The sequence below is a fragment of the Notamacropus eugenii genome, chromosome 6, assembly GCF_028372415.1.
Source record: "Notamacropus eugenii isolate mMacEug1 chromosome 6, mMacEug1.pri_v2, whole genome shotgun sequence".
In the NCBI taxonomy this organism is placed as follows: Eukaryota; Metazoa; Chordata; class Mammalia; order Diprotodontia; family Macropodidae; genus Notamacropus; species Notamacropus eugenii.
This window is the reverse complement of record NC_092877.1, coordinates 107,759,838-107,787,340: the sequence shown is the minus strand read 5'-3', so window position 1 is coordinate 107,787,340 and position 27,503 is coordinate 107,759,838. Positions and strand designations below refer to the sequence as shown.

The following is a 27,503-nucleotide window of genomic DNA, read 5'->3' as shown; positions in this document are numbered from 1 at the left end:
TGCTAGGTCATGACTGATTACGCAAAGCTTGTGGAAACAAATTCTTCCTTGTTTCCCACACTTGTGATTTCAAATTTAAAATAAAATAAAAGTACCTCTTCCCCACCATAGTCTTAGAGCTGCTTGTTCTACTGAGAGCTTAGGTGATTTGCCCATAGTCCATTTAGATGATATGTGTCCCTTGAATGCAGGTCTTCCTGACTCCAAAGCAATGCCAGAAAAAGCCTTTGTATTACCTAAGGGATTTGGGTACCAGACCCTTTCTCCTGTTTGGGAAAAGAGGTTTCTATCTTTGTTGTTTTTGTTTTTTATAAACAATGATGCCTCCTGGCACCAGTTGGCTGGAAAGGACATTCCTTTTCTCTTTCCTTGCAATGTCTTAACATTAGAGGAAATCACCATATAAAGCACAGGTTCTCTGATCTTTTTAAAAAATATTTTTGTAAATTTCAATATAATTGGTTTTCTTTGCAAGCTTAAGTATTTTATTCATTTAAAAATATTATTCTGAGAAGAGTTCCAGGACACCAGCAGAGCCTGTGACAAAAAAAGTTAAGAAGCCCAGGCATATGGAGCAAGTAGGTGGGATGTTCCTTTGTGCTCTTGACCTACCTGAAAAGAATTATGAAATATGTAAAATTGAAATTTATAGGGGGTCAAAGTGTGCAACTCACTGTAGAATCTGTTACTTTTTTTGTGTGTTGTTTCTTTCATTTTTTGAGTAGAAGGTAATTCATGAAGGTAGATTTTATGTATGTGGACCAGGAATCTATTTTTGCCACAACCTGTGAGAACTTGGGAAATTACTTAACCTCTCTGGACCTCAGTTTCCTTATCTGTGAAATGGAGAGGGTTGGATTAGATGGTTTGTTACTAAGGGCCCTTCTAGTGTAAATCTGTGATCCTTTTATAAACATTTTAAACCAAGGTTCCCAAAGTAGACAATACTGCCCCCTGGGGGGGCACTGGAAGGATGGGGGAAAGTAGTAGCTTCCAGTGCAATTGAGGGGTGTTGAATAAAATAAGGGGGCGGTGGAAGCAATAAGGAAAGAAGAGAAGAAAATTTTGAAAAACTGTTCATACATGTTTCATCTGTTGAATAATAGAGTTAAAGTCCTAATGATTACTTTATCTAGGCCTTAGATGTTAAATGAGGGGGTTGTACTAGATTGGTTATCCAACATGAACTTGTTCTTTTGAGAGTTTGTTTTGGTTTTTAAAATATCTATAAATTTTATCACAGATTTGGAGAAAAAAGCCTCTTTTACCTTTATCATGATTTCCTTTTATAGATGCTGCTTCCAGGTCTTCAGACTTGGTGCTAACTGAGTCTTCAACTACATCTCCAGAAATTACTGTATAAACATAAGATTTACATGTGTTTGTGCATTTTATAGAACAATATTTTCTAAGTCTCAGTTTTTCCCTTTAGAGTATGTTTGATATAAGATATTGTAGTTACTGCCCTTGAATCATGACTTAATTTTAATTTAAAATTCATTTTAATTATTAATCCTTTGGAAGGGGAGGGGATAGATACTATCTTATAGATTTTTTTAAAATACCACGTCATTTTAAATTAACAAGCAAAAATTTCTTCCCCTCCCCCAATTTAAAATTAAAAAAAAGAAAAACTATTCTATACGGTCCAACAGATTCTCTTACTGTCCATGTCCAGAATCATCTCTATCAGAAGGCTGGGCAGAATGCTTGCCTTATATTTGTACATTATTTGACCCAAAACCATTGGTGCTTTTCAAAGGTCCTGCAGCTCCTCTCTCTGTCCTGTTGAAGCTGAAGAACTTCTGCAGTTACTTGTAATTGAAACCTCTTATTTTGACCCCATAATAATTTTTCAAATTCCTCTCTCATGCCCCTTTTCTCAGTTTCTGATTTCTCCAACTTAGACCTAGGCATATAGAATCATAGCATTTTTATAATGAAACCTTATTAAAGATGATTTGGATTTCACTGTGGACTTGTTGGGCATGGAAAGATTCCCTGACTTAGGAGACCAGCATTTCTATACCAGTACCAACACAAGCTGAATGACTTTGGGCAAGTAACTAGTAAACCTCAATCCCTGATAATCAGGGACAAAAAGACCACTTTACAGAATATTATTATTGTTATTGGTGAGAAAGCTGACCTCAGAGGAATTAGGTGGTCTGTTTAAAATCATGTAACTAGTATTATGGCCAAGATTGGAAGTCTAGTTTTTGAAGCAGCAGCCGCCGCCGCTGACACCCTCATGTTGATGTTGTTTCCTGTCACATGACGCTCCCCTGTGTGTTCAGTATCTTCAGAATCTACTTTGCCAGAAAGTTTGTATTTTAGCATCTAACTTAAATCCATTTTCAAAACAATTTTACTTGTCTTATCCTAATTTCCTTGATTAACAACTGTTTACAAAATCTATTTCGCTGTTTCCTTTATATATCTTGCATGATTTTCACTTTGAATACAACAAAATACTAACATGCTTTAATACCTACCTCTGTTGTTAATTTCCATTTTTGTATCTGTCTGTTTTGTGGGTCCTTGTCTTCCTTTGTTTTTTGATTCTTGTGATTGTTCTGTAGTATGTCCAAGAATGGCATCCAACTCAGTGAAAAATTTCATACTTCTAGTTGTGCCCAAGTCTTGAGAATTCTTCACAATCTTGTATTCATGCTTCAGGTTTTTATATTTTGTTCTGCACTGCTTCCAGTCTCTATCTATACCAAATTTCTGAAGTTTGGCAGCAATTTGTTCAAATATTCTTTTATTTCTCATGGTTCCCTCTAGTTGTTTTTGAATGTTTTTGTCTGACCAAATGCCTATTAGAGCCCTGACTTCATTTATAGTCCAGTGTTTTCCTCCTTCATTTGCTACACTTGGAATAAATGTTGGGTTATTAGAGGAATCCATTATTGATATTGGTTTACCTGTATCAGGTGGAATGAAAAGAGGGGGGGGGGGAGGAATTTAGTAAGGAAAATATTTTTGTTTGGAAGTAGAATAACTTGTTATTTTACCCAACAAATGATAAAGGCAAAGTAACTATTAACTGGCAAAACTGTTTTTTGATTGTTAAGAAATTCAGACAAGTAAGTTGAGAATGATGTCCAGCGTTTTGCCCCAAGTTTTCTTCACTATCATCTTAGTCTCCTGCCTTTAGAGTTGAGATTTATTATCTTTCTGCAACAGATGAATACATGTCTTTGCCACATGTATTGTTTATAGGAAAATATTTTGTTGTTGTTCGTCATTGCTTAAGGAAGTATCTCACTAAACTAATTCTTACAACCCATTCCTTCTGACCTTCTCCTTCCAGGTTTTTTGTACCTTTGGAAAGTTGTGGAAGTTCTATAATGATTTGATATCCTCCTCTTAACGGTGGAGAAATTCAGGCTCTTTATTCCTAGAAGGCTATAAAAATGAATTTGGATCCTTTTCCTCCTTTCCTTTTTTCTACCACTACCTCTTTAAATGATTATTGAAAAAGTAACTGTTATTTAAAGAATGACTTTAATCCCAGATTATTATTAAGGTTAAAGAATCCTTTGTTTTGGAATGCCCTTTTCCTTTTTCTGTTTATGGTAAAGGAAGGGGTATCATAGGGCAGAACCTGAATCCTAGATATCTTTAGCCTTTATTATTATGGAGAAAAGGGGAATTCTTTCTACTTTTAGCCCTAGTATTGAGAAGAGAGGAATTATTCTCCCCACTTCTGGTTAGAAATTCCTTCACCTTTATCCCATTTTCAGACTTAAGCTGGCTTACTTTTCCATTGCCCTTTTTTTTTTTTTAGAAGGGTTGGGGTGGGTTTCCACCATACTATACCTAGTTCCATTGGTCCGACATGAGAAATAAAAAGTAAAGGATCTCTCGGAATATCTTCATCATCTTCTAGTGTAACTGGTATTTCACCTGAAGGAAGAACAAAGTTTCCATTTGGCAATAGAGGAAAAAAGGAGTAGTACATTTGAATGTATTATGCTTGTGAATAGATAGTGCTAAAAGTAGATATTGGTGTTTTGGTCTAGGTTTAATCGCAACTATATGGTACCATAAATTTTTAACAGGTATCTTTTATAAATGCCAAAAGTATAGTACATAGCAAATGTAATTAAATATGATCAGTTATTTAATTTTTAAATAGAGAAATTTCTTAGTTGCCTTCCATCAACATTATAGTTGTGCAGTTGGGAAAAGCCCTCCAGTGCAAAGGAAAGACCCCAGAATTGGCCAGTCCTATAGTGTAGGCTTTTGCACAGGTTAAGATGAATTTTTTCCATGTATCTTATCATGAACTATATACATTTTGGAGAGGTGTGCAAACCAAGTTTTATTTTAAATGCCTTAGGACTCATATTTTTAAAGGAACTTTGTATCAGTGTCTTTGTAATAGTGACCTAATTTTCATTGTTGTGTTATGGATTTTTATAAATTATGACAGATGTGAATTATTCAGTTTTCATAGAGGGTGATGCCCTATCACCAAAGCAAATTGACAGAAAAACTAAAGAACCAAACAGTTCTAGGGGTTTTATTAAATTGGCATTTGAAGTTGAATCATAAATGCAGTGAGGTATTTGGCGTTTTGTTTTTTAATGGCCCTGTAATTTCATTGGAGGGTGCTGGTGAGGAAGTCTTCAGTTAATGCAAATCATCAGTAACTCTGCAGCTTAGAATCTTAGGGCACTGAGAGGTTACCTGACTAGCCATTGTGTCTCAGAAGCTAAAATAAAGGGGAGACATTTATTTTCATTGATTGGTTTCACCTCATTTGAATTATATCCTATGTAGATACTATGCATTGCTAGGTTCCTGGAAAAAGTTTCAGTTACTGAATGTTCGTTCTCATTGGTCATTTTGTTAGGCAGCTAAAATTGCCAGTTGACTATAATGACAGTGTAGAGGTAAAAGTGGTACCAGTGAATACTTGATGTGAACTAAAATGGTTTATAAGAGTAGGCAGCTACTGAATAGCATCTTTATTTTGGAATAGCATTATAGTATAGAAGAAGACTGTGATGGTTAATTACCTTTTTCTTATTGATTACTTATTGAAAAATGCAAAAAATTTAGTTATTGTTTATTGCAGATAGAATTTAACCTAGGAAATAGTGTTGGTTATTTAATTTAACATTTAACATTTTTTTAGAGTGCTACCAAGTATTCTATACTATCTTATGCAACTTTTAGAAATCAATACATGAGGTATAATTTGATGCCTTTCTCCCTAGCCTATTTCTCTTATTACACACTCTAGTTCTCTTAGTTGGAAGTAAAAATCCCTTCTCAAAGGGTTTGTCCGAACTTCTTCCCTTCCCTTGCTTTGCCTTGCCTCTTCTCATGTTCGCACCTTGATTCTGTTGACCATAGATTCTATTTGTTAATAAGTGTTTTGGACAAGTCTACATTTCTAAGTTCTTGCTTCATTTTTAAACATGGTAGAAGAGGAAAACAAACTGCTCTGTAGCAGTGAGATGACCCTGGGCATCAAATTCTTTTCCCAGTGAGAAAAAAAATTCTTTGAATTGAAAAAGAAAAAGATACCCTTGGTCACTTAGGATAGTAGTGATCCAACTGCACTAGTTGTAGAAGTTAGGTCACTTTTAGTGACTGACTCCCTTGCAGTTCTGAAATGATTTTAATTACACTTGGCTTAATTTCTTACACAATATAAAAACATTATATAGAAATCAAATTAAGATTTTGAACAGATCTAAACCAATTTCAAAATGTCACTGTCAAAAAAAGATTTCTTTAAAAATGCAGTTGTTTAGAGGATGTCATTAACATCACATTCACTCATCTTCATAGAAATTTAAACATTGAACATAGCTGTGTCTTTTAGAACTTGCCCTTGAAAAAGGAGAAAATATGAGATCACATAGAAAGGAAAAGATAATGGATTCTGACTCAAACCCTCTTTGGTCAGTGAAGGTTCTTTGTCATTCTCCTTATAACTTGCCTGGAAGCTCCAGTTCCTTGATCCTTTTCCTACAAAAGTAAATCAAATCATAAACATGGAACAGTTGTAACACACTGTCCTCATCTTAGTCTGTTGCCTTGTTCCTCTTCTCATAAATGATACAAAATGCCTTCCTCACCTTCTCCAACCAGGTATCCAGTTGCTATGCCCATAAGGGCACCTAAAAAAAAAAACACTCCCAGGCTTTCAGAGCTACCCTCTTGAAAAGGGAGGGCAAAGGGGGTGTAAAAATTGTGACCACCTACTACTTCTCAACCATAGGAAGCTGTGAGTGAGCCTAATTGGATCAGAGTGGCCCAGATAGTTTCTAAATGATACCCTTGCAGAGTCCCTCCTCCTAATGGAAGGACCATACCCATGGATGTTACAGAGCATCCATTTTCACCCTTCTTCTCCTCCCTTTATTACTGGTTACCTCCTTGCTCATCAGAATCCTCAGGAAAGTTCTTAGGATCATTTCTAAGGAAAATGAGAAAGGGAAACTAGGAAGGATATATCTCTTGCTGGTAAGGAGCTCTGCCCCATTGTGATCTGCTGAGAAACTTGTAAAGTTAAATGACTGAGGTGCTTAGAAATGGTTTTAGGATGTCATTGTCAAAAGATTTCTTTAAAATTACAATTGTTTAGAGGGTGCCATTAATGTGAATCACGTTCACTCTTTTTCATAGAAATGTAAGCATTGAACATTGTTGAGAAATGAAAAACTTAAATTTGAAGGGGGGGTGATGGGAAGGATAGGTATGTAGTCTTCCAGTAGTAGCCCTACTTGTATTGGATTAATGTCCTAATCAACAAAGGCAGTGTATGGGAAGAAAGCAAATACTCTATAAATATTAGCTGCCACAGCTGTTATTAAATATTGGTTTATGGATTCATGTATCATTGCCTACTGCCATCCTCCCCATATGATTGTTAATGGTCAATATGCTTGTGCACAGATGTTCCTTGAATAGGTATGGGGAGGGGAGGAATCTAATTTACCAGTACCCCAAGCAGTGCAGGACAAAGTACCTCTTGGTTTTGTTTTTTTTTTTAATCTTTCCCCAATCCCCCCTTTTTGCCTCATTTTCAGTACTACAGTAAATAGTGGAAAGTGGTTTTTTGCCTTGGTTCTTGAAGAGGGAGTAGACGACATGACTTGCAAGTGAATTGGATTTAAGTGCGGGAGAGTTTTGCAAAGTCACCAGCCCTACTTTCTGGGTCTAGTGGTAAGATAAAGATCAGAATGACTGGAGGTGGCCCCCAGTGAAAAGAACAGTAAATGGTGAAACGCTGTGTACTTCCATAATGATTTTATTGATTAACTTAAGCTAATTTGATAAAAATCTTAAAGGAGAACTGTTGCAGTAAGAAGTCCTAGAAAAATCTAAAATCAGGAGTTTTCTAACCCCCCCTCTCTCATTTTATGGATGATTAAACTGGGGCCTGAATAGAAATTTATTGCTTTGGAAAAATACCATTTAACAATTTGTTTTTGTAGCTTTTTGATAAGTTGGAAAAAAATGATGTGACTAATTCAGGGTTTAGTCCAGCCTCATTTTAAAGAGGTTATGCTGTTTTTACAGATTATAATGGTATATTTTATATGCAAAGCATAAATTAGATACTGGATTTTAAAATTTGTTTTTACTCTTTGCTTCTAAGCTGTGTGTATATAACGTGTACTTAAAGCTCTGCATTCTAATAGTTCATTATTAGAAATAAAACATAGAAGGAATATTTCTATTATTTACCTTTGCTGTTTTCTGGGGTGGTACTTAAATCCAGCTGGGTCTCAGTTGCCAGGTACCTGCTGCTATCTTCATCTTCTGTTAATTGTGAGACAGGTTCGTAGTGTAATATTGCATCCAGCTCACAAAAGAACTTCATAGTTTTAGAGATATCCCCAGAGTTGTGGGCATATTTAACTGTCCTGTATTCGTACTTCAGATTTTTATACTTTGCCCGACACTGTTTCCAGTCCCTGAAAATGCCTTTTTCCTGAAGTCTTTTAGCAATGTAGATGAATATTCCTTTATTTCTCAGTGTTCCGTAAAGTTGTTTCCTTATATTTTTTTCTGACCAGACAGTTAGCAAAGCTTTAACCTCTTCTTCAGTCCAATGCTTTCCTGCTCCACTCTCCATGTTGAAAGTGACCTGGAAATGATTCACTATTTCTAGCCAAGATTTTGTTTCCTAGGAAACCAGACGACTGGTTGTCAATAAGCTGTACAACGCTGAAAGGATCTAGTTTAACTGGTTCAAGCTGCCTAAAGAGGGTGTAACTTGAGAAACTGCCAAATAAGCAGGCTTTGTGATTAAGGAGTAAAGATCTAACTAAATGATTATTAGTCTTCTGGGTATCTGCAAGAGGGTTAACCTATACTCCATTAAAAAGAAGAAGAGGACAATTAAGCATTAAAATTTTTATTTTTAGCTCTTTCTTACACACTATACTGTTTTACCCAATAAGATTAATTAAAATCTTAAAAGATGAAGTAAAAGGCAACTTTACTGATCCCAGTGATTACCAGTTTGGCCTAATGACTTTAATATATTTTTTTTCTGTAATTTATATACTAAGGACATAAATATGCACATCTGTGTAGTGCTTTATCATTTTGCTCACCACCTTGTGAGGTAAATGCTGTAGATATTATTCCAATCTTGACAGAGAAAGAAACCAATAGTCGTAGATATTGAAGTGACTTATCTACAACCCCACAGTATCTTGAGCCACAAGTCCTTAGAGATAGAAAAGACAATGGGTAATTTTAACATATATTAATTATAGCTCAGGAAGCAGTTGTTGAGAAGTATTCAATTAAAAAATCATTTAACAGAAAGGGATGCTAACTAACCAATTTTTCAGTAAATTGAGCCTTCTGTCAGACTGAATTAATATGGTCAAAAGAATTAAGTTGGTTTTATGTGGTGGATACATACCTTATTCTATTGTTATTTAAATATTTGTTAGAATCCTATGTGCAAGGTATTTACGTGAACCCTTGTGCAGGCTCTCAGGGAGATTACAGAAGGGCTATGACTTTCATAAAGGTGAGACCAATAGGGTCAAAGGTGAGCTCTAGAGAAAGTGCTCCAGGAAAATAAAAGGTGTTATAATTGTCCTTAGTTCAAAACAAAAAATAGATTTTAAAAGACACATGGTATATATTGCAGACGTGGGATCAGTCCCTGCACATAGGAAAAGGGAAGAGTTTGCAGGTCTAGATTGGGGAACAGCTAGTTCATCTAGTTGGGCTGGCAGGTAGAGGTCAGGTAGGAAGGTGAGGGGTATGAAGTGAACAAAGCCAAGCTAAAGGAGTCTCTAGTTCATGCTCTAGCAAAAGAAAGTCACTAAAGGCTTTTGAGCAGGTCAGCAAAACGGTATAATGTAATACATACATACACACACATATATCATATGTACTTAAATGTAGTGTGATTATGTAATTGTGTGTGTATTCAACACGTAGGCAGTTTGAACAATAATACTTTTTGTGTTCACAGGGGTCAGGAGAGTGCTGGGATTGTGACAAGTGATGGATATGGTTTAATGCCAACAATTCGAACCCATAAGGTAATGTCATGTGCTTTCATTTTCATATTTCCTAGTTTTCATTAAAACCACATTTTATTTTTATTTATATATATTTTACTAAAAACAGCAGTTTGTGGAAACATTTAAATAAGCATGCAATAAGAATTAATGGAATTTTAAAATTACTGTATCTTTTTCTGTTTTCATGTGCTACTATTCTTAAAAGCAGTAAGCATTTATGTTGGGAAGTTGTGGCATTCTTTGAATTTAAATGTCTGCTTTATAGTATCTCTCTCAAAGTCAGAAGATAAGACCTTTAGGAAACTACTATTAGGCTTACAAATTTTCCCTTTTTGGTTACTTAGGCCCAAAGTTGAAGTAGAGCCTGAATGTTTATTATATTGCCTCCAAAGAGTTTTATTTCTCTTATCATTTTGATTGTCCTGTCTTCTCTTACTTAGGGGAAGGGAAGAAATCATGCCCATGCCAAGCATAAGAGTTTTGATCTCTTTATTTCTCATTGGCTTATCTGGAAATATAGATGAATAATTGTGATCAGCATTCCCTGTCCTGATTAAAAAAAAGTTTTAATTCTTTTTGTGTAAGGAATCATTTTACAGTTTTGGTTGATTTAACACTCGGAATCCTAATGTCATAGAAGGAGGTAGAAGGTCTGTTAGTGGTGTCATCTACCCCAAGGAAATTTAGTGACTTGTCCAAGATCACATGGGTTAGTGAATTAGCAGAGCTAGAATTCTAACCGAGTCCATAATCACTGTTGTTCAGCTGCTTCCAAAAGAATCTGCTTTTGCCTCCAGGTATACAAGAGCTTGTAATTGGCTGAAAATCAACATAGTTTTAATTTATAACATCCATGGGATAATTGTGGTTTACTGTAAGAAGAATTTATGGCTTTTACTTAAACTAAGAGGTTATTCTTCAAATTCCCCTTTGTTTCTGTGATTTTCAAAATAAATAGTTTGTTTTGCTCTTTTTCAGTCAAAATTTTCAAGTTTATTCACATCCAGTTTTTGACAGTATTCAGTGCCTTTTTTTATTCCATTGTTATTTTAAAAAATAACTTTTTGTCAGTATATCTAGTAAATAGAAATAAAGAATAAGTGATTTGCTAAAGTTAACTTTGAGATTTAGCACTCTTGAGTTTTTTTTCTATTGTTTAACTGAGGGTAAGAACTGTTTTTGTTATTTTATCCCTAGCAGTCCTTTGGTACATTACGACAAGTTAATGATGCTTAAATGCTTCTTGGCTTGAATTAAATAACTGACCATCTTAGCAGTCTGTTTTCCTTCAAGTTAATCAATTTACATTTATTTTACAAGGGAATGGGTCTTGTAAACCATGTATTTACTGAAGATAATTTGAAGAAGCTGTATGTTTCAAACCTTGGAATTGGTCACACAAGGTACGCCACCACAGGGAACTGTGAATTAGAGAATTGTCAACCTTTTGTTGTTGAAACACTCCATGGGAAGATCGCTGTGGCACATAATGGAGAATTAATCAACTCTGTCCATCTGAGGAGAAAGGTGAGTGTTTTAAGTGCTTTTTTTGAGGGATCAGAGTAGTGATTTTTTTATGATTAAGTTGGGAAAGTATGTTGTAGTATTAGATAGCCATCTCTGCTTAGAGAACATTAAAGATAATTTGATAAGAAATGTTTTTTACATGGGTCACAGAAGTAAAGGAATTTTCTGGCATGTGCATAAGGACTCTTTTCTCTTTCCCTCCATTATTTCCATACTCAAAGCATAAGAAGTAGAAAATGCAATATAAAGTCAGGAAATTAATCTTAGGCTGTTAAAACACAAAGCTTGGGAACAGGGGTAAAAAGAAAGAAAGGTAATTCATTTTGGTACCTTGTCTTTCTTACTCAAACTTGGAGATTTCTTTAGTTTCTCAGCTTTCTTCCTTCATCTCTTCAGTGCGAATTCATTGTCACAACTTCAATAACTCCCACTATGCAGAAGGCACCCAGAATTGTATCATTACTTTAAAATGTTCACCTGAATATCAAGATGAGATTGTCAGTGTTTGCTAGGGAATTGTATGTTAGATCAAACTATAGGTTAGTTCCACTCAATAGGTGCCAACTGAGATCTCATTCAACTTTTTTTTTTTTTTACAGTTTTCAATTTATTCATTTTTAGTTTTCAATGTTCCATTCCATATATTTTAAATTTTCTCCTCCTCCTTCCATCCTCGCTCCCCAAAATGGCATGCAGCCTGACATAGGCTCTACACATACATTCTTATTAACACGTTTTTCACATTAATCATATTGCATAGAAGAATTATAAAAAATGGGAGAAACCATGAGAGAGAAAATAATAAAATAAAAAAGAAAATAATTTGTTTGCTCTATATTCCAACTGCATAGTTCTTTCTTTGGATCTGTGGCATTTTCCATCATGAGTCCTTTGGAATTGTTTATCAGAACAATGAGGTCTATCAAAATCAGTCCTTGAACATTGAACACTGTTGCTGTTTCTGTGAACAATGTTTTCCTGGTTTTGCTCACTTCACTCAGAGTTAGTTCATATTAAGTCTTTCCAGGATTTTCTGAGGTCTGCTGCCTGTTCATCATTTCTTACATAGCACAGTAGTATTCCATTACATTTATATACCACAGTTTGTTCAGCCACTCCCCAATTGATGGGCATCTGTTCAGTTTCCAGTTTTTGGCCACCACAAAGAGAGCTGCTAAAAATACTTTTGTACATGTCGGTCCTTTCCCATTCCTATGGTCTCTTTGAGGTCCAGCCCTAGAAGTGGTATTGCTGGGTTCAAAGTCAGACTAACTCCACAGAAACCAATCTAGTTGGTTCCCTTCTCAGTTGACCTATTTCTGCTAATTGCTGCACCATTTATCACTCTTTCCCTCAATCACCCAGGCTCAAAATCTTGATTTACTTTGACACCTTTTCCTAATCTTTCATAGCCAGTCAGCAAATATCTTCATGTGACCAAATTTATTTTGCCAAGTTTATCTCCTACAGATTCTTCTATTTTAATTCCTTTAACTTTAACTAGACCAGGAGCATACATAACCAGACCCTTGAACAGACTGTGGTTATTTCTGTTTCATCTTTTTTATTCATGCTCTTTATACCATCTAGAATAATTTCTTCCATTCTGCCTATTTTAATCCCACCTATTACATGGCCCCAAATCTTTTAAGACTTTTTTTTTTTGGTAATTTGAAGAGTCAACAAACAAGCATTTCTCTATGTAAAGAATGAGAATGTTGTGTAAGAAATTGTGGCTTTCTATTGTATATAATTTTTATGGTATAGTGGAAAGAGAACTAAGAAATCAGAGAGTAGGATCATGGAGAAGTCAGATCTTCACTATGGGCAGGTCACTTCTCTCTAGACCTCAGTTTCCTTCACCATAAAAGAAGTAGATTGGACTAGATTGCTTTTGAAATCCCTTCTAGCTCCCATCTACTATTCTACATGTTCAACAAAATAGTGACAAAATTGCCCTCTTGGTTTGTGCCGTCTCCTGCACTTTTATTTCCTTCTGCTTTTAAAAATAATTTTGTCAATGTTCCCATTTTTTTCTTAATATTTCTCACTCCTCACTAGTGTCAACACTCTAATGGAAACATTCCCCTGTAAAATCAATGCACTGACCATGTCTCAGCATGTGTCCCTCTTTGATTTTGTACATCCAGTTCCTTACCTCTTGCCTTAGAGGTGGGATGGCAAGCTTCATCATTATTCTGCCTTAGTCATTGTTGTTCATGCCTTGGATCAGAATTTTGGGATTTTTCAGGGTTGTTTTCCCTTACGTTATTGTTGTCATCAAATCGTGTTCTTGTTTTGCTCATTTTAATATGCATCAGTTTGTACAGGTTTTCCCATGTAGTCTCTCATTTGTCATCTCCCCTGGTATATTAATATTTCATTACATTAATGTATCACAGTTCATTCAGTCAGCAGTGCACTTAGTATGCCTACCCTTCCATGACCTTTCTAACCACTGTTTTTTATAATATGTCCCTGTACAGTGCTAGTTTCTTGATAAATACTTGTGGTCGATTTAATATCTCTCCCTTTGGAACCTGCACTTAAATTTGGATAAAGTGTTACTATTCCTAAATTATTTGATGTTGCATTGATTTCTTCCGTAAATATCATAAAGATCAGTGACCTTAAAGTTTTAGCTAATTGTTAATTCCTTCTTTTCCCTTTCCCCCTTATAGCTTTTGCGTCATGGTGTTGGACTGTCAACAGGTTCTGACAGTGAAATGATCACCCAATTGCTGGCATATACGCCTCCACATGAAAGAGATGACAGCCCTGACTGGGTAGCAAGGTATTTGTAAAAGTAAAATGGGTCAGCAGGACTAAAACATATTGCTTTGAGCCATATTTGTTAACACAATCTGTTTATATATGTAGATATAAGTAGATTTTATGTATACAATAGGTATAAATTTATAAGTATTGGAATAGGCATAACTTAAATTTGTCTTATTTCAGGATTAAAAATTTAATGAAGGAAGCCCCTACATCATACTCATTACTTATTATGCACAGAGATGTTATTTATGCAGTAAGAGATCCTTATGGAAATCGTCCCCTGTGCATTGGACGTCTTATTCCTGTATCTGATATAAATGGAAGAGGTAAAATTTTGTGAAATAAAGAGAAATTATCTAAAATTGGAAAAGAAATCCAGAGCAGTTACTTTGAAGTGCCACAAGGTAAAGCACATACTTTAATCTTCAAGGGATGGGTTTGATAGTTTCTACACCAGTGACCTCCTGTCAGTAGTCTGTGGATTTGTTCCTTTTGTTTACTCATGTGCCATTTGAGGTTAGGAAATGCAACATCTTCACCTGGAAAATAGCATTTTTCCAGTTCTGAAATAACACTGGATTAATTGTCTTATTCCTCTTGGCAAATGTTAATTGATTCTAGCAAATCATAGTATTAGAAGGGAACTCTAAGATCATTTAATTTTTCATCGGTCCCAAAACAAATAAGAACCTGTATAGCACCTTGAGGTAATGGAAATGGAAATTCTCCACCTTGCTCACTAATTAACCACCCCTCAGTCTTTAAATAGTAATTTTGTTATACTTGAATAAATTAATTTTTTTTTACCTTTTATAGGAAGAAATAATTCTGAAACTGAAGGATGGGTGGTATCATCTGAATCCTGCAGTTTTTTATCTATTGGTGCAGTGTAAGTCCTTTATAATGTATTAAGTGATGATAGTTGAATTGCTAATGAGAACTTTAGGGATCATAAACTTATACCTGGAAGGGCCTTAAAGGTCATACAATTCAAACCCCTTATTTTGCAGGAAAGGACACTGAGGCCCAGACAGGGTTAAGTAATTTGCTCAAGGCTATGGAGAGGTACTAAGTGGCAGAGGCAGTTTTTGAACACAAGTCTTCTGAGTCCAAATCCAGATCACTTTTCGTTTCCTCTGTTAAGTATCTGTAATTTTAAAAATATTTATAGGAATATTTGTAAGAAAATACTTAATATGGTAGAACATTCCTAATTTTCAGTGGCAAGTTCTTTTTAAAATATACTTTCCAAATTTCTTTTTTCTTTTTTTTTCTTTTTTTTTTTAGTATTCACCATTCACTTCTGTTAAGATTTTGAGTTCCAAATTTTTTCCCCATTCATTCCCTTCCCTCATCGCAAGACAGCATAAAATCTGATACAGTCAGGCACTACATGTATATTCATATTAAACATAAATTTCTCATTAGTTATGTTGTAAATAAGAATTAGAACCAGTGGGAGAAACCATAAGAAAGAAGCCAAAAAAAAAAATGATTGTAATTTGTATGCTTTGATCTGCAGTTAGACTCCATAGCTCTTTTTCTGGATATGGATGGCATTTTCCATCATGAGTTATTTGGAGTTGTCTTCAGTCTTGTATTGCTAAGCAGAGATAAGTCTAACAAAGTTAGACTTTCCGTTTTTTTAAGAAGTGCCTCCTTAATAAATTACGAAGACTTGTAAATTATTTGGAAGAACCTTCCTTTGGTGGCCCATTTGTATTGCCATTGTTTTGTTTTGAATTAATCAATCAACAAACATTTATTAAGTATATAATATGGGGCTGACACTGGGAGGCCCAGAGATGAGGACAGAGATTCCTGCTCTCACTGAGCTTACCTTCTTATGGGGGGAACATAAATGGATGTAGCATCACTAAAAAGAATACGTTTTTACATGCAGAGTAGTTAAATACAATTTAATTAAAGTAAAATTATATTTTGGTACTAATGATATTATCCTATTGTAGATAGGTTATTCAGAGTAGTGAATACTGTTTTTTAGGACTGTCTTTTTTTTTTTTTTTTTTTAGGCCAGGAAAGCTCTTCTTTTACTTTACGTTTATTTTATATTCCCTGTGAATGGGTAACTAACTCCCTAAAGGAGCACACTTACTTAGACAAATGCAAGACTTTTTATTTCCTGTCCCTGATTGAAATTTCCCTCTTTGTTCCTCATTGGCTAGATGTAACTTCCTGGGTAATCTCTTCCATGTTCTTCTCCTCAATATGTTCCCCCTCAAACAGCTCATTAAGCATGTGTACAAGCTTCTGACCTTTTACTTGATCAGAAATCTAGTTCTGCTAGTTCCCATTAGAACCAGTAGGACTGTCATATTTTAGAAGAAAAATTTTACATATGTTGTTTTTCCTCCCAAGGTATCTTCGTGAAGTTTTGCCAGGAGAAATTGTGAAAATATCCAGACATAACGTTCAGACTCTTGATGTTGTACCACGAACTGGAGGAGATCCAGTGGCTTTCTGTATCTTTGAATATGTTTATTTTGCAAGGCCAGATAGTATATTTGAAGGCAAGAAACACTGCTTTTGTTATTTAAGTTACATAGTTATCTTACTATATATCTCCTTGCTCTTCTCAGAAGAAATTGTCCAAACCTTCAGCTCAGTTTCTTGTCTCATCTTGTCTTGCCCGTTGAGTCTGTTTACCTCACTGGCAGGAGGGTAGTCAGCATTCTTCACCTGTCTTCTATAATTGTTGTGTAGATCATTGCCATTGATAAGAATTCTTGACTCTTAACAAAATCTTTTTCTTTACAATTTTGTTTTTATTGCATAAATTATGTGCTCTGACTTCACTCCAAAGTTTTACAAGTTTTTCCAAGTTTTGCTGAAATTGTCCCTTTAATCATTTCTCAATAATATTCCATTGCACTTAATAATTTTTTCAACCATTCCCCGGTTAATGGTCACTGTGTTAGCTTCCCTTTCTTTGCCACTACAAAGTTATAAATTCTTTGGTATAACCAAATGGATACTTTTCATCTTTCTTCAGTCTCTTTGGGGTATAGGTCTAGTAATGGGATTGATGAGCCGGGACAGTTTAGTGACATTCCAAACGGATTTCCAGAATGGCTACAGCAGTTGTCATTGTTAGGATTCAAAAATCACTTCAGCCACTGTTCCTTTACTTGGGCAATTCTGCAACCCCCAGTGGAGTTCTGAAGGCCATGTAGCTTGAATTTTTCATAAAAGGGCCAAAGCTCTATGGTCTGAAACATGGAAGTTAAAATTATCATAGCTCCTCTTTATGATCTTTCCCTTTCATTCAGCTTTTACATTTGTTTTCTTTGAGAGGGATTGTGGACCTAGCATTATCATTAGAGATGTGGTAGATTAAGTATTATACCAAAATATTTTTTGTTTTATTTTTCTTTAGGTTTTCATAACATTGTAAGGAATGATATCTAGTATCAATATTAAATTACATGAAATATTAGTAGTCAGGATAATTCTCTTTTAATCGTCCCAGGTCAGATGGTATACACAGTTAGACATCGTTGTGGTCAGCAGCTGGCAATTGAAGCCCCTGTGGATGCAGACTTGGTTAGCACTGTTCCTGAATCAGCCACGCCAGCAGCACTTGGTTATGCAGGAAAGGTATTTTTTTTTTTTTTTTTTTAGTTTTTTTATCCAATTGGTGACTCTAATGGCAATTACATAAAAGGATCCAGTGATGCTTTATTTTGGGAATAGTTAAAGAAGGAAAGTTTGTGAGGGTGGGACCTAATACTAGTTATTACCTTCTTTAGGAGGTTCTGAAATGTTTTTCAGTCCAGAAGCAATTATAAACTTGTCAAGCTTACTTCAGATTGCCTTATTTTTAAAGAGATACTGTCTTCATGTAAATGTTTCCAAGCTATATTTTCAATGAGAGTTTTTCTGTTCTGAAACCTAATGTTGCATGTTTAGTTAATTTAATACTAATGTAGTAGGTATATTCCAGTAGGGTACCTACCCTAAGGTTTTCTTCCTTGACCCTGTGGGGCTGAATATTTTATTCAATGATTTGGATAAAGGTGTAGATGGCATATTCACCAGATTTGCAGATTGCACAAATCTGTGAGTGATAGCTAACACATTGGTAACAGAGGTATAGTTCAAAAGGATTTTGATAGGTTAGAATATTTTGTTGACTATCATAAGATGATATTCCGCAGGGGATAAATGTAAAATCTATAATTCAGTCAAAAAATCAACTCAATACAAGATGAGGGAGGAACAATTAGAAACGAATTGATTTGTTGGTTTTAGTGAACTTGAAAGCTTAACATGTTAAACATGTGCTGTGATAGAAAAGTTAATGTGTTTTTCAGTTGCATTGGAAGAGGCATAGTTTCTAGGATTTAGGGAGATGATGGTCTCACTCTACTCTACCTGGAACAGACCTCATTTGGTGTATTAGAATGTTAAGTTATGGACATCGTGGTTTGGGAAGGATATAATCAGCTGAATATAAATAATGTATATAATATGTAATCAGCTGAAGAGTATCCACAGGTGAATTAACAGCATGATGAGAGTAGCACTGAGTCCTTGTGTTGTCAGAGTCAACTGAAATATTTTACCTAGACAAAAGAAGACTTAGGGAGTATGTGATAGTTGTGTTTAAGTCTCTGAAGGGCTTTCAGCTGTTAAGGAGAGATTATATTTGTTGTATTTGGTTCCAGAGTTAGGGAATGGGAGAGAGAAAATAACATTTATTAAGAGTATACTGGATACCAAGCACTGTACTAATAAGTGCTTTACAGACATCTCATTTGATCCTTACAATAGCTCTGGGAAGTAGGTGCTATTATAATTTCCATTTCACATTTGAAGAAATGGGATTAACTGATTGGCCAAGGATCACACAGCTACTATCTGAAGCCAGTTTAAACTTGAGTCTTAAGTTCAGACTCAGAACTTGTATCTTCAAGGTCACCTAGCTAGCTAGCTCTCTAGGTGGCAGAATCCGGAGTAATGAGTACAAACCGAGAAGAGGCCAATTCAGACATATCATCAGGAAAACTCAACGTAAACTTAAAAATCTCTACACTTATTCAATGAACCATCATAGTGATTAATAAAATTAATTTTTCATATGGTTGACCTGTTAACCTTTCCTTCCCATTATCTAGTTAAAAGTTTTTGGGAGTGAGCCAAATGTCACAATTGTTATTCTAAAACAACAAAAGTATTTTGTATACAAAAAATAACTTTTTCATGCTATAAACATGTTTTCTCATTTTATATTGAAGCTCTGTTAATATGAGTCATTTTGTTAATATTATTACCTGTATATCTGGTCATCATATCTTTTTCATTCTTGTATCCTTTTTTTCTTACACAGTGTGGTCTTCCATATGTAGAAGTACTTTGTAAAAATCGATACGTAGGAAGAACCTTCATTCAGCCAAATATGAGATTAAGACAGCTAGGTGTGGCAAAAAAATTTGGAGTACTTTCTGATAATTTTAAAGGCAAACGGATTGTTCTAATAGATGATTCCATTGTAAGAGGCAATACCATTTCACCCATAATTAAACTGCTCAAAGAATCTGGAGCAAAAGAGGTAAGAAATTTTTCATTTTGTTGAAAGGATGTATAAAGAAGTTAGTAGTAATATAAAGACATTTGAATTAATTTAATTTTTGGAAATTTAAGTTGAAACTTTGATTAAAAACAGTAGCTTATGAAGAACAAGGATGCTGTGAAGACCAGAACAGGTGGCCAGCAGAAAAGAGCCTTTAAGAGGAGCTGTGAGAAAGAAATTCATAGTAGATGGGGGAGGGGGAGCAGACTCTGCTCAGGGCCTCTAAGACAGATCTATTTATTCTTGAGAATTTCTCTTTATTAAAAATAAGGACCATTTTTTTTTTATTAAGACAGAACCAGAGATAATAGGCTAAGATAAAGGCAAGAGATTTGTTAACAAAGATTAAGGCTCCATGTTGTGGGGTGAGTGAGGTGCCTTTAATTTAATGCAAAAAAATACTGGTTATTCTTAAAGTTTAGGACAATTTTGTATGAGTTAATGTTACCATATCTCAATAACCAAAATTTTATCTTTCCGTGTCAAGGTTCATATTCGAGTAGCTTCACCACCAATAAGATTCCCATGCTACATGGGAATAAATATACCTACAAAAGAAGAACTTATTGCCAACAGACCTGAATTTGATGATCTTGCAAAATACATAGGTGGGTGATTCATTATATTTTATTTTTAGTTACTACTAATAAATATTAGTTTGCATTTATATCATGCAAACAAAAAGAGGTTAAAAACCTCTTTCACAGATATCTCATGTCCTTAAAATCTAACAATATGGCAAGTATTAATGTCAATATGCGTACGGTAACACTAAAAATTCAGAGAAGTTGTAACTTGTCTAAGGTTATTACATCACTACTGAGATTGAAGCAGGAACCTTGTTTAAGGTGCTCTTTCTATTGTAAACACTATAATTTAAAGACCACACAGCTATAACAGGCATTTTTTTCTGAAGAATATTGTTCATAATTTGTCTAAAACGGTAGTTTTACTCATATTATTCTAAATATTTCTGGAGATTCCATTGGTTTCTACAAACAGTAGATTAGTCTAAAACAGAATCATTGTGACCTCAAATGATATGATACTCGAAATGACGATACTAGGTATTTAAGTTTCTTTAATTATAGATGCTATACCATTTGATGCAAATATGTTAAATATTGATTATTGATATTGATTCATTGTAGTACCTTTCAGCATGATGTGATTTCTTCTCTTTTAATCAAGACAACTGTTAGTATGAGATCATAATTGCTGCTCCTTCAAGTAGAGCTGCAGCAAAATACGTTTCACTTTAGTCCTTTATTTGAACTCTGTGTGAATCTTACATTTCTTGTAAATATCTTGTTGTTGGATTCTGTTTTCTAGTCTGTCTTGCTTATTAATTGTATATTTCCCTCCATCCTATACCTTGTTCCTCTTTTTAGGAACAGGTTGCTCTCCATGTCCTCTTTGCCCAGAAGAAGGTGAGATAGGAGTGTCCTCCACACTCATATTTCCGTTCTTGCTGCAGTCATCCTCTGCTCCACTGCCTTCTCTTCCTCTCACCTCGATCCCAGTCAGAGGTTTTTACCTTCTAAACCCTTCTTTGTGATCCATTCTTGTTTTGCTTATGACTAATCCTTCTTTGAATCTATCCTCCTTCCCCTATATCTCCCCATTTTATTTTCATCTATTTCTACACCAAACTTCATGTGTTGTATCCTCCTTTGAATAATTCAGATGAAAGTAAAATTCAAGTGATGCTTGCTCTTTCCTACCTCATTTATGTTAATAGAACCACCTTCCTTTTATTCTCTCAAGGAAACTAAAATTCGAGCATTGGACTCAGTTCCTTCATGTGTCTCACCCATTATATGTAATTAGTGGTGAAATCTTGTTTCCATTCCCCTCCAGTTCTTTTCTCCTTACACAGCCACCCTTTTGGTTCTAGCCTTTATCACTTCTCACTCGGATAATTGTCTCCTCACCCATTCATTCTCCATATGGCTGCCAAAGTAATTTCCTTAATCACTAACTAATTATAATGCCTTGATAATGCTTCTAGGATAAATATAAAGCCTTTTACAACCTGGCCTCAACCTATCTTTCCAGCCTTATTATACATTACTGTCTTTTCCTGGACTATAGGATCCAGCCAGATTCTTCTTTTTTGTTTGCTCCTTGCACTGCATTTTCCATTTCTGTGTCTTTGCAGTTGCCATTTCCTGTGCTGGAAGGTCTTTTCTCATCAACTTCTACTCAGAGCATCCCCTCACTTCCTTCAAAATGCAGTTTAAAGTATCACCTTCTATACAAAATTCTTTTCTGATTCCCCCACCATTTTACTCCTATATAATATAAACTCCACGAGAATAGAGATCTTCTTTTTTTGTCTTTCAGTCCCTAAGACTATGGTTGGCACACTTAGGCATAGATTGTGTAGTGGACAGTATTGGGCCTACAATCAGGTGTCATCAGACATTTACTAGCATTTGACCTTGGGCAAAACATCCTATAGTAGTAACACCTGTTTTGGAAACCTAGGGTTGTTTTAAGGATGAAGTGAAACTTTGTAAAGTGCTTTGCAAACCTTAAAGGCATGTAAATACTAGCTGTTATTGGAGCTTAATGTATGTTTATTGGTTGATTAGCATCAATGAATCTAAAGCATACAAGGAATACAGAATAGGTCTTGACAGTAACTACTTTAGGAAACTGAATGAAGGACATGTAACGGTTGATCCTAGACTGCTTCCTTAACCATGACAGTATAAAAATAAATTTCTGACTCATTTAGGAGTTCAATTCATAACCATATTGTAGGTAAGATATCTTACACATTGTCCCAGTAGAGCTTATCCTATTAAGTTGAATCCAGCACTTTCCAGTAGTATCTGTCATACTGTCACTAGTTTTCAGGATATGATGAAATGTTATAGAGGGGTAAATCAAAGTAATTAAAATATTCTTGTTAAATTAAAATTGTAATAGAGGGTCTGGCTTTTAAAATTAAACTTTGTGGTCTATATTCATGTGAGGACTACAATAGCTAATGTATGACCTGAACAGTGCATATGTTAAAAAAAAAAAAAAAGTATCAACATGATCTTTTTTTTCCCTTTTCTCCAGGGGCTAACAGTGTTGTGTATTTGTCTGTGGAAGGTTTAATATCTTCTGTGCAGGAAGGGATGAAATTGAAGAAGCAGAAAATAGAGTACCAAGAAAATATAATTCAAGAAAATGGAAATGGTCTGAAATACTGTGAAAAGCATGGGCATTGTACAGCATGTCTCACTGGAGACTATCCTGTAAAATTGGAATGGTGAATGTTTCATGGGGTGGTGGGTGGGAAAAGCAAAGTATATTTTATATGTGATATAAAATTGAACTTAAAAATTCAAGTTAGGAATCAAAAGTTACGCCTTATAAGTGACTGTTACTAAAAGTATTCTTTAACTCTTCAAATCTCGTGATGTGCTTTTGTTTGCCTTTGTAATTTTGTTGTTTATTTAGTTTCCTTAGATATAAAAACCAAAGTGTTTTTATTTCCTGAATTTCCTAGATTAAATATACTCAAGTAATATTATCTAGGAATGTTGGGTATTGCTTTCAGCTTTATTGAGTAGTTCAATAAAATTCTTAGAACACTGTTAATGGCATTATACACATTTTATTTCAAACCATTAAATGGGAACAGAGGACAAAATTTGCAGTTTGTGCTATGAGGGGATTTCAGTTATAATTGCCAAAAAAATTCTCATAGAATTTTAAATTTTATTTAAGAAATAAATTGCCTCATTTTATTTCACAAAGCTTTTGTAACTGAACTTTTTTCATAAATCAGAGGCTTCGTGTAGCAGTATGGGAAGGAAGTCCTTTTTTATCTGTTGTATTGGTATTACTATATGTCAATTTCTCACTGTGTTAGAAGGTAGGTGACTGAAGTAGTTCTAGTCTAGGAGTTTGTAACCTGGGATCCATGGAGTTAATTTTTTTTTTTAATAAGTGTCTTCACTTATAATTGGTTTCTTTAGTAAACTCATGTATTTTATTTTATTTTAAAAGTGATTTGAGAAATTGCTTGCCTTCTCAAGGGGCTTGGGGGTGTAAGGAAGAGAATTTGGAACTCAAATTTTAAAAATGTTAAATTTTTTTGTTTGTTTATATGTAATTGAGGAAAAAAATAAAAATCTTTTTAAAGTAATTTGAGAAGGGGTTCATAGGCTTCACCAACACTGCCCAGGGAGTATTAAGGAATCCATATACCGAAATAGGAACCTAGGAATAGCTAGGAACCTCGTTTATTGTGTTTTATTTTGCAATTCAGGCTTCTTGGGTGAAGCTGAACTATATTTCAAGGCTTACTGTGTTCCAGCTGGATGTAAGAGCATGTCTTCTGGACCCTACAGGGAAGAGGAACAGAGTGATTTAAAACAATTTTAGCTTTTTTGGGTATTCCCATTTATATGTAGTTGTGTGGACCTATTTTATGAACTGGAGTTCTGAGGTGCTCCAGCACAAACCACTTGAAATGAAGTAAAATAATTTATTCTCAGAAGTTGGGCTTTTTTTTAACCTTTTAATTTTAAACTGAATGTGACCTTTAAAATCATTATATCCTCATTGGCTATTCTGGTAAGTACCATGACAAATTCTCATGTTTTCAGCTGATCAATTTTGATGTTTTCAGAAGTGCAGAAAGATGAATTTGAGTAATAGATATATATTCAAGGTAATTATTATTTAATTTGAAGGATCATGGGAAAAGTCATTTTAATGGCTGTGTTCACTTAGTGATGATTCAGTCACCATTTTCTACTAGTTTGTTACATTTTAAAATATTTCTAGGCTTTTGGGGGGGGGCTTTTAAAAAGAACCTTTAAGATTTAGCTCCTTAGCCTTTAGGACAAATATGTAAAATACAAAAACATTTTGTTTTAGTGTAACTGAATTTAACATTTTATGGTACCTAGCACATTTAAGAATTTTATTCATAATGATTTTTTATTGTCTGTTGTGTATTTTATATATAGACTTATATAACATCCAGGCAGTATGTAGCATCATGCAATACGTAGATCTTGGGTAGTCTTCTGACCACCCACCTCCATCAGTTCATATATCCATGAGTGAAAATGATGCACAAAAACGTTGGCACACTTCCTTGTTCTGACTCGTCCTCATGCCCAGTGGCACAGGTGACAAGCCCTATGTACTTAGTGATCATTTTTGTGGGCTGCCAACTGCCCTTTCCTCAGTGGCAGAGTGTTCTAGCAGCTGTTTTCAAAGAGGCCTTCCTGCTGTATCATGTCAGAATGATGTTTCATGCATGTAGCAGTGGGGGAGCCAGGGCTTTTAAGTCAAGTGTTGTTCGTTACAAGCCTTACATTTGACTTTGAAAATCAGAGACTCAGGGAAATAGTAAACCAGAATTTAATTTGACATTCATGTTGTCCATGTTTTCGTTTCATTGTGGTGTTGAAGTAGTTTTATGTATTATGATGGGGAAAATAGTAATAAGACAATTTTGTCTATATACTTTACAGATTAATATTTTTTGTGTGTCCTTTTATTTCACAATAACGAAATTTTGCTTAATTGCTTTATAAATTACGTAAATAGAATACTGTAAAGTGAAAGAAACCTGGAAGATGTTTTTACAAGAAATATACTGGTGTTTTTATGACTTACTTGTGATCTGTCTGAATGAAAGATGCTTATGCAGTACTAGATGAAATTCAATAACTCAGTGTCTTAAGCAATAACGTTAAAAAGGGTGTATGTTCACTTTTCAGCTGACATCAACATCCCCTTTCATAGTTCCTTCTACTATATAGAAACAAAGATAGATACAGACAATAACACATTCTATGGTGGGAAGTACATTATTATGGGAAAATAAGGAAGCATCTTGGTAACTGAATTTAATTAGGTCAAGAATTCTGTTAGCCCCAAAAAAGTGACACTGATGTAACTATTAGGACCTACACCAAGATATTACCATTTTCTATGGATAAGTAGTTGTAGAAAATTTTCAAGGTATCCTTGGGAAGAAAGAATGGAACCTCAATGACAGTACATATATTCACTTTTAAAGATGTATTTGTGCTCCACTTAAACCAGGAAATGTAAATATAACAATTATTTTTCATGTTGGGGGACGTGGCATTTTTTCACTTAGAAAAATGACCAGATGAATCTAATTCCCTTTGATAGGGAGTCTGATTCCTGTTTTACTTAGTGATGTGCAGTGGTGCCTATCTACAGTATTTAGGAATGGAGTCGGAGGTCTGAAGTTGGGAAGGCCTGAATTCAAATCCAGCCCTAGGACTTACTAGCTATGTGACCCTGGGCAAAGCAAGCTCTGTTTGCTTCAGTATCCTCTTCTGTAAAATGGGAATAATACAGCACTTTCCTCCCAAGGCTGTTGTAAGAATCAAATGAGATAATAATTATAAAGCCCTGGCACACAGTAAGCACTATCGCTGTGTAAATAGTCACTATTACAACATTACCATATTTCCTTTTGTTTTTACCCCATCAGTGATTTACTGAAGAAAGCGTAAGAAGAAGCTTCTTAAGGGCAGGAATGGTTTTGCTTTTCTTTGTATCCCCAATGCCTTATACCGAGGCAGCTCTTAGTAAATACTACATGAACTGAAAGCAAATATGAAGCTGGGTGATGGCTGCTATTCCAAACCAGCTACAAACAGCAGAACTGCTAATAATTATATATCCTCAAGTCCAAGGAAAGGTTATATTCATGTCTTCCAGCCAAAATGTTTTGACTTGTTGAAGCAGAATCAAAATACAAGACATAAATGAAAAACCCTGCAAGAAAATAAAACTTAGAAGTAATGTCGATGAGGAAAAAATGGAAGCTATCCCATCAGGTGTCCAGAACTTAATGGATATCTTAAAAATTTAAGCAAGAATTTAAATTATTAAGAATGTCATGGGAGAATATAAAGATCCGTTAAAAGATGCTTTTACTGTGGTACAGTGAGAAGAGTGAGATTTAGAGTCAGAGGCCCTGATTTCAAAGAGGATCTGCAATTTACTACTGGAGTAAATTTAGATGAGTTACTTCAAATGAGACAGGACCCAGATAGTCTTTAATGTTTCCTAAATCTAGTGAAAATAATAGGGGAAAGAAGTATTAAAATGTGTTGATTCTAAATAGACAACCTGGGGGGAAAAACAATGGTGATAATCATTACAGAGTCACTTAATACAGAGGAAAATAACAGTCCCAGTATTTTGACTACAAAATCAAGCTCAGAAAATAACTTTTCATGGAACTGGAAAACAGTATTCCATATAAAATCCTCTATCAAAATCCTTCTTTTACTTTGTGTTATGCTTTGAATTTTTAAAGATTATGAAAATAGAGAAAAAGGAAAAGCACAGATCGAAGTGACAAACTTGGAAGGGTTTGACCTCAGTATTGCTGATATCCTTAGAAATTGTGTGTTTCGATTCAAGAAAACTTTACATTATGTAATCTTCAGGAACAAGAAAAGGACAAGTAATATTGAAACTAACCTTATAGCATCAAGGAAAAATCCTCCAAATTGCAAGTGGAAAGAAAGGATGAACAGTTATCACCAGTTAGAAAGGATGTCAGTTATCACCAGTAGATTCTTAAAAATTAGAGAATATAACATGCTTTTTAAAATCCAGTGTGGCTCATTAGGATTATAGTAAAATATTGTAGGCCGTATGGGGGCGAGGGGTAGCCATTTCAGAAACATTTGGAATTTAAAATACTTGAAATGATGTATACTTAAAAGTTTCTGAATAACTACCAAAGCTTAGACTCATCTCTCCATTTTCATCTCTCAAAGGCTGTGTTCATTTTCTCTGGCTGTCTCCAATGCCTGGAATGCTCTTCCTCTGCCAACTAATCTCACTGGCTTTTTTCAATTTCCAACTAAAATTCCACTTTAAACAGGAAGTTTTCTATAACTCCACTTCATTCCAATCCTTTTCCTTCTAATTATTTTCTACTTATTCTGTATATAGCTTTGTATATATCTGTTTGCATGCTGCTTCCTCCATGAGATTATAAGCTCCTTGGGGGCTTAGCATTGTGTCTGGCTGTTTGTAGACAGTTAGAAATGTTTTGAATT

General features: G+C 34.8%; 2 protein-coding genes across 2 annotated transcripts in view; one reads left to right on the top strand and one right to left on the bottom strand.

Moving 5' to 3' along the window:
- PAICS (phosphoribosylaminoimidazole carboxylase and phosphoribosylaminoimidazolesuccinocarboxamide synthase) overlaps nt 1-8,111 on the bottom strand; it is a 55,890-nt gene extending 47,779 nt beyond the window's left edge. The window contains exons 1-4 of the mRNA XM_072620826.1: nt 7,717-8,111; nt 3,826-3,912; nt 2,496-2,927; nt 1,269-1,355 (exon numbers count right to left, since the gene is read on the bottom strand). Of these exons, the coding sequence (XP_072476927.1) occupies nt 1,269-1,355; nt 2,496-2,927; nt 3,826-3,912; nt 7,717-8,107 (997 nt within the window). The 5' untranslated portion in view covers nt 8,108-8,111. The remainder of the gene's footprint in view (nt 1-1,268; nt 1,356-2,495; nt 2,928-3,825; nt 3,913-7,716) is intronic.
- PPAT (phosphoribosyl pyrophosphate amidotransferase) overlaps nt 1-23,183 on the top strand; it is a 47,621-nt gene extending 24,438 nt beyond the window's left edge. The window contains exons 2-11 of the mRNA XM_072620835.1: nt 9,473-9,542; nt 10,845-11,051; nt 13,733-13,845; nt 14,013-14,158; nt 14,649-14,721; nt 16,212-16,363; nt 17,323-17,450; nt 19,183-19,404; nt 19,913-20,033; nt 22,501-23,183. Of these exons, the coding sequence (XP_072476936.1) occupies nt 9,473-9,542; nt 10,845-11,051; nt 13,733-13,845; nt 14,013-14,158; nt 14,649-14,721; nt 16,212-16,363; nt 17,323-17,450; nt 19,183-19,404; nt 19,913-20,033; nt 22,501-22,697 (1,429 nt within the window). The 3' untranslated portion in view covers nt 22,698-23,183. The remainder of the gene's footprint in view (nt 1-9,472; nt 9,543-10,844; nt 11,052-13,732; nt 13,846-14,012; nt 14,159-14,648; nt 14,722-16,211; nt 16,364-17,322; nt 17,451-19,182; nt 19,405-19,912; nt 20,034-22,500) is intronic.
- Nucleotides 23,184-27,503: the final 4,320 nt, after the last annotated feature.